Source organism: Leptonychotes weddellii, chromosome 1 (genome assembly GCF_054177405.1).
Source record: "Leptonychotes weddellii isolate Sample4059 chromosome 1, ASM5417740v2, whole genome shotgun sequence".
NCBI lineage: Eukaryota > Metazoa > Chordata > Mammalia > Carnivora > Phocidae > Leptonychotes > Leptonychotes weddellii.
The window spans coordinates 77,617,197-77,624,432 of NC_138369.1; the positions used below are offsets into that span (position 1 = coordinate 77,617,197).

Consider the following 7,236-nt stretch of genomic DNA (forward strand, 5'->3'; position numbering starts at 1 on the left):
TTTAGCCATTCTGACTGGTGTGAGGTGGTATCTCATTGAGGTTTTGATTTGTATTTCCCTGATGCCAAGTGATGTTGAGCACTTTTTCATGTGTCTGTTGGCCATTTGGATGTCTTCTTTGGAAAAATGTCTGTTCATGTCTTCCTTGCAGGATTTTTCTATTCGTATATTCACATCTGCAGATATACACATACACACACATGGACATACTTCTACATGTTTGGACATACCGAGGACATACATGCTGTTAGGAGTACTTTCAGCTGTGGGTAATAGACCCTCATTAATGGGGCTACAAACTAATGTTCCTGAAACTTTAATGTGCACTCAGAACACCAAAACCTGAGCATATTTTATTTTTTATTGAACTATAATAAACATGCAGTATCATATTAGTTTCAGGTGTATGATATAATGATTCAACATCTCTAGACATGACTCAGTGCTCATCAAGATAAGTGTGCTTTTAATCCCCTTCACCTGTTTCCCCCATCCCCCCACCTCCCCTCTGGTTACCATCAGTTTGCTCTCTGTATTTAAGAGTCTGTTTTTTCACTCATAGGTAGAATTTAAGAACAAATGAACAAAGAAAAAAAGAGACAAACAAAAAAGCAGATTCTTAAATACAGAGAACAACCTGGGGACTTTTTTTTTAATGCAGACTCTGCTTCACTAGGTCTGGGGTAGGCCAGAAATTCTTCAAGTCTAACAAAGCTCCCAGGTGATGCCTATAACTGCTGGCCCACAAACTACACTTTGAGCGGCAAGGGCACAAACTGTGCTTATTTAAGAGTTCCAGAAATAAGGTGGTCTAGGCCCCTCAGTGGTTTCATTAAAGTCCCAAGCTCTTTCATCTTCCTGATATACCATCCCTGATATATGGGCTTTTTGTCTTCATTTCATTACCCATGGTTGCCAAATGCCTACCACAGCTCCAGACTCATATCTTCATTCATGGTAGAAGGGGAGGGAAGAGGGAGGCAGCTCTCTTCTTTTATCAGTGAAGGAAAAACATGTTGAGAAGGCCTCCAGTGGATTTTCCCTTACATCTCATTGACCATAACCTGCTCACATGAGCATACCTCCCTGCAAGGGATGCTGGGAAAGAAATTACTTAGCTTTTCCAGCCTCCATAGTGGAGAGAATCAAGGGGTAGGAATGGCATATATATTCTGTATATGTACGTGTATGCACATGCACACAGGTATGTGTATATTTGCAGTCTTTTTTTAATGGGTAAGGATTCCAGGAGCATATGTGTAAGTCTTGGGATTCTGCTTCCTTGCCAGCTTGTTAAGGAAATCCAAGCTTTAGTCTATCATAATTCTGTATCTTCACTTTTCCCTCCAAAGTCCCTTCCAAGACATACATGGAATAATGAATAGAACATCAGCTCTGAGAGACAACTTAGTGATTACATAATCCAACCCCTCAATTTCAGAGAGAATACAAAAGCCCAGAGCAGAAAAGGATGTGTTTGTGATCACACGGGGAGGTGGAGGCAGAGCTGGGACTGGAGCCCAGGTCTCCTGGCTTCTCCAAGGTGCTGTGTAACATTTTTCTCCCGAAGGCAAGAGAACTGTATAGAAGCAACAGAATCCTCCCTCTTTTCCAATAGAGAATATGTCATCCAGCTCCTTCCCGACTGTCTTTTTATTGCATTGATTTCTGCTGATTATAAAAGCTAGATGTTCCTAACAAAGCTCATTTTTTCACATGCCCTTGAACATCTGAATATATACATAAAATTGTTTTAAACATATACAAAAAGTAATGAGTTAGGCTGAATTTACTTCAAGAATATAAGAACTCCACTAGTGAGTGCCCACTAGGTACCAGCTCAGTCTTAAGCTCTTTATCTTCATTTCTCCCCAAAACTCTGCCAGGATGACATCATTCTCCCCATTTTACAGACAGGAGACAAAGCCTCAGAGAGCTGAAGTCATTTGCCCAAGGTCACACTGCTAAAAACCATGGAACAGGGGTTTGAAACCCAAACTGCCTTGTTCCAAAGGCCAAATTCTTTCCATGAGACTCTTGCCTTTCCTGTACTCCCACTATGACCTCTTTACTAATTTTCATCATCTACAACTTCTCTCACTTGCGTTTTTTGTTTGTTTCAGTGAATGAAGGAACTTCTCTTTTCACGAAGAAAATGCTGCCTCCCTCACCAAGTGACCAGTGAAGTTCCTAGAGGAGTTTCCCCCACATCGCCTAGACTCCCACCACCACCCTACCCTCCTGAGCTGCATTCCTTGCTGGATTCCCTGGTTGATTCAGCTTAGTCTGAAAAGCATCCTGGAAGTGGAGAGGGTCCTTCTGCCTTAATTTAAATAGTCTGTAGCTTGATCAACCTTCCTTGTCCCTCTCCAAATAAATGCTTTGTGTGTGGCTTCCAGTCTGCCCACCTTGTTCAACCCACTGTCAGGTGAAGATGGATATCGCTTTACCTGCCTGGCTTTTTGCTCCCAGAGCCATTCTTAATGGCTTCTGCAGGGGTCCTTGAGCATGACGCCATCTACCTCGTCATCCAAGGGTCAGCTGCTCTTGGGTTTATGAACATAAACGTGCGGCTTAAGCAAGACTTGTGCTCATGGCATGTAAGATTGCCACAGTTTGGGGGCAAAAACAACACTCTTGCTAGACAGCGGATTGGCCTGGTGCTTTGTTGAATATATCATGATCATAAGCATCACAGAGCATTCAGATCTCTCTCATGCACTCTGCACAGGCATATTCGTGCAGACTCACACATCTCACTGCGATGGCAGAGCATCTCTCAATCAGTTTAAACGGTACTTCAAGTCGGGGAGGGGGGTATTAATTAGGTTGTGGTTGCCTACCCCACTGGCAACCTCAGAACTTTTTTCCAGGATCCTTCCCCCAGCCTTCTCAGGGCCTAGCCCAGCCAAATATAGTGTGTGAATCTGCCACCGACCCAGGCAAGACTCCCCTGCCTTCTGATTAAAACTGAAACCACCACCTGTGTCCTACCACAGGCTCTCAGTGTCTCCAAAACCACACACACAAAGCCCAGCCTTAATTTCTTAATTCTTCCCCCAAGCTTCTGTTAGTCCACCTGCCACACAGAATTACAGACCAAAATATCCACACGAGTCTGTCCTCCTAAGCGGCTAATCCAGACAGGGGGATGTGTCCAATATGGGCACATTCAAAGACACCCTCCCCCCACCCCTGGGGTTCCAAAGAGCCAAAGCCAACATAAACAAAAGAAACCTTCTTTACCCTTAAGAACGCTTAAAAGAGAAGCAAGGCAAGAAGTGGGGTCTCCTGGTTGACACCGTGCCAACTGGCTTTCCTTTTTGGTTTCTAGGATCAAAGGGATTGTATTAGCAAGTCATGTGGGCAGGACAGCTATTTACAGCTTGCACCACACCTTTACATAATTCTGTTTGTGGTCTGAGGCTCAGAAATAGTCAAGGCACTACTTGATGCTACATCTCTGCAAAGCACCAATCCCTGCACAGCTGCGTGCTCCCCGGTGCCCTCCGTGGAAGCAGTGGGTACAAGGGCCTCCCTGGAAGAGGGCATCGTGCACGGGTGAGCTATGCTGGATGCACTGAGGTCTGAATAGCCATTTTTCCAAAGAAAATAGATAAGTGGCCAACTGAGGTCTGTTTCTTTCCTTTCTTACTTGTTACAGTTAATTTTCTGCCCCCCCCCCCAGCCAAGACCTAAATCCCTAACCTAAACACAGCTGGGGGGCCCCAAAACGTCAGCCGTCAAAAGGAGGTACTTCTGGGTCTGAATGGCCATGCGTTTTCCAGAACCTGGACGCTGTTTTCAGCTATTGCACGGAGGGGAGAACGGATCCGCACACCCTCCCGCGTTTCCACCGGACAGCATGCTGCGCGGAGCCGCACACACCCGGTCTCCTCCGCCCCCTAATCTCAAAGAGCATCTGCCATAAATCATTAAGTTAATCATCCTTTGGCAGGGAGAGCCAGGGCAGACTGGGGCTTCCAGTTCTCAGCACGGTGTCTTGCTGTTTCTAATGAGGCTTCATTAACAGGTAAGAAAAGGCGCTGCTGGCCCCTGATTCCACCAGGGCCTTATTGAGCTCGGGCTTCCCCCACAACAGCCGGTAAAATTACGCCCTGGCAGCAGCTCGCTGGCAGGTGGCAGGGATGCTTACTGCTCCTGTTGGTGTCAAGGACAGAGCATTTGTTCTGGAGCGGACCAGAGAAGGGCTTCCACGGGGCTCCTCCAAAAGCACAGACGCGCTGTTTCCAGACCAGGTAACGCCACCGGCCTCCGGCCTCGTCCCTGGAGCACAGTGTAAACACCCAGGGAGACTGCTAGAACGCCCGTCCTTAGGCTTTCAGACCGCGAGCAAACTCACCTTCACTGTCATCCACAGCACTTCTGAGCACCTCCTGGCGCCCAGACATTTTGCTGGACTTTGAGGACAGCAGTAAACAGGAGACAGTTTCCGCCCCGGTGGGCTTACTGTCTCCCTGGGGAGCCTGAGTGTGCACATAAAAGGAAAAACAAAGCAAAACAGGCAGAGCATCACATTGCAGTTCGCGGGACCCCTTCATAGAATTCAGCTTATTATAGAAGGCATGGAAATAGACATCCAGATCTAATCTCTGTGGGATTTCAAGAATCATCAAGTAAGTCCCATGCTGGTTTCTGATGATCTCTAAATACCCCCACAGATATTCTTTTTTTTCCTCCCAGATGTATTGAACTGTAATTGATGTTCAGCACTGTGCAAGTTTAAGGTGTATAATGAGTACCACCATCAGTTACCATCCATCATCTCCTTTAGATACAGAAAAAGAAAAAGAAAAATACATTGTTTCCTTGTGCTGGGAACTCTTGGGGTTTACTCTCTTAACTTTCATAGGTACCAGACAGCAGTGTTAGAGGCAGTCAGTCATCATGCTGTGTGAGACATCCCTGGTACTTACTTATCTTCCAACTGGAAGTTTGTATCTTTTGACCACCTTCCTCCAATCCACCCCCTCCCACCTCTGCTAACCATAGATCTGATGTCTTTTTCTAGGCGTTTATTTTTTAGGATTCCACAAACAACTGAGATCATACATTGTTTTTCTTTGTGTGCCTCATTTCATTTAGCATAATGCCCTTAAGGTCCACCCATGTTGTTGCAAATGACAGACTTTCCTGCTTTTTATGGCTAAATAATATTCCTCTGGGTATATGTGTGTGTGTATCTGTATATATCCCAACTTCTTTATCCATTCATCTGTCCAAGGACACCTAGGCTGCTTCCGTGTCTTGACTATTGTAACTAATGCTGCTATGGATATGGGGGTGCAGAGATCTCCTTGACATAGTGTTTTCATTTCCTTCAAATATTGTCCCAGAAGGGGTTTTGTGGGATCATATGGTAGTTCTATTTTTAACTTTTTGAGGAACTTCCATTCTGTTTTCCATGGTGGCTGCACCAGTTTGCATTCCCACCAGCAGTGCACAAGGGTTCCCTTTTCTCCGCATCCTCGCCAACATTTATTTCGTCTTTTTGATGCTAGCCATTCTAACAGGTGTGAGGTGATATCTTATTGTGGTTTCCTTAACAATTAATGATGTTGAGTATCATTTCATGAACCTGTTGGCCCCTCATCTATTTTCTTTGGAAAAATGTCTATTCAGGACTTTTGCCTATTTTTTTAAATTGTAATTTGCTTATTTAGTTATTATCAGATATTTACACTGCTTCCAAGGTTGAATATATATATTTTTTTAACTGCAGAAATCAGGGTGCCTGGGTGGCTCAGTTGGTTAAGAGTCTGACTCTTGATTTCAGCTCAGGTCATGATCTCAGGGTCATGAGATGGAGCCCCAAGTTGGGCTCTACACTGGGCGTGGAGCCTGCTTAAGATTCTCTCCCTCCCTCTCCCTCTGCCCCTCCCCCCACTAATGTGTACACACAGGTGTGTTCTCTCTCTCTCTCTAAAAAACACATTTAAAAAAAAATTTAAAAAAAAAATTTTAAAAAAAAGTTTTTTTAAAAAAAAAATTTAACATTTCTAGAAGGGAAACTAATTGTTAGTACTCTATCTGCACAGAACTATGTGATCCCAATCTGTTAGCATAAGATTCAAATTTACCAATTATTACAAATGAATTTGCAGGGGCCCTTTGAGGAACGGGTGATGCCAGCGTAAGGGTGCCAGCAGCAGCCATAATAAGAGGATTTTCTTCTCAAGAGGCAAGAATGGGGCACCTGGCTGGCTCAGTTGGAAGAGCTTGTGACTCTTGATCTCAGGGGTCATAAGTTCAAGCCCCACATTGGGTGTAGAGATTACTTAAATAAATAAAACTTAAAAAAAGGCAAGAGTAAGTCAAGCAATAATGGAGATTTGATATTACTCCTCAGGAAAGCAAAGTCACCTGTTTCATATTCTACGTGATGAAGCAATAACACATACACATCACCATCAGAGCTGGTGGGGCATGATGACTACAGCTGACCTATTACCCTTACAAATCTAACGTTTTGCAGTTTGTGAGCAGGGACTTTTCACTGAGTGGTCTTATCTCCAAAGTGAGGTCCTTCCTGTCCCCAGGAACACTGAGGTGGGAGTGCCAGGGCTGATACAGTCCGCCGTCAGGACAAGAAGTCTTCAAGTAGATTAGAAAGCAGATACGATCTCTCCTTGGATATGCCCTTGTCTGGCCAGTTGACATTTTGACTGTTAAACCAAATGCCTGTTCTTCTTGAGACATCTTCTTGAAGTGCTAGTGGGATATGGGGCTGGGTCACTGGAAATGAGCCACTGCGTGCTGAGTATCTGTAGGACAGGGGCCTGGAACCCCAAGGCTGATGCTGCTACAGCCTCCCCTATTCCCATGCCAGAGTACAGCACTCTATGTCCTGTCCATGATCCTCGGCAGGGTCAAAGGGCATTGGGAAGTGATGGCCTTGAAAGACTGGGAGCCCCAGTTTTGCCCAATTTTAGTTGAACTATTTGTTTTTTGCTATTGCGTTGTGTGAGCTCTTTATATAATGTGAATATTAACCTCTTACCAGATACATGGTTTACAAATTTTTTTTTTCCCCATTCAGTAAGTTGTCTTTCCTTTTGTTGATGATTTCCTTTGCTGTGCAGAAGCTTTTTAGTTTGATGGGGTCCCACTTATTTATTTTTTAATTTTTTGCTTGTGCTTTAAGTGTCCTATCCAAAAAGTCATTGCCAAGACCCATATCAGGGAGCTTTTTCCCTACATTTTCTTCTAGGAGTT

General features: G+C 44.5%; 1 protein-coding gene across 1 annotated transcript in view; it reads left to right on the top strand.

Annotated features, from left to right (window-relative positions):
- Positions 1–2,398, top strand: part of BFSP2 (beaded filament structural protein 2) — a 64,139-nt gene extending 61,741 nt beyond the window's left edge. The window contains exon 7 of the mRNA XM_081826473.1: positions 2,124–2,398. Coding sequence (XP_081682599.1) covers positions 2,124–2,130 — 7 coding nt within the window. The 3' untranslated portion in view covers positions 2,131–2,398. The remainder of the gene's footprint in view (positions 1–2,123) is intronic.
- The last annotated feature ends 4,838 nt before the right edge of the window (positions 2,399–7,236 follow it).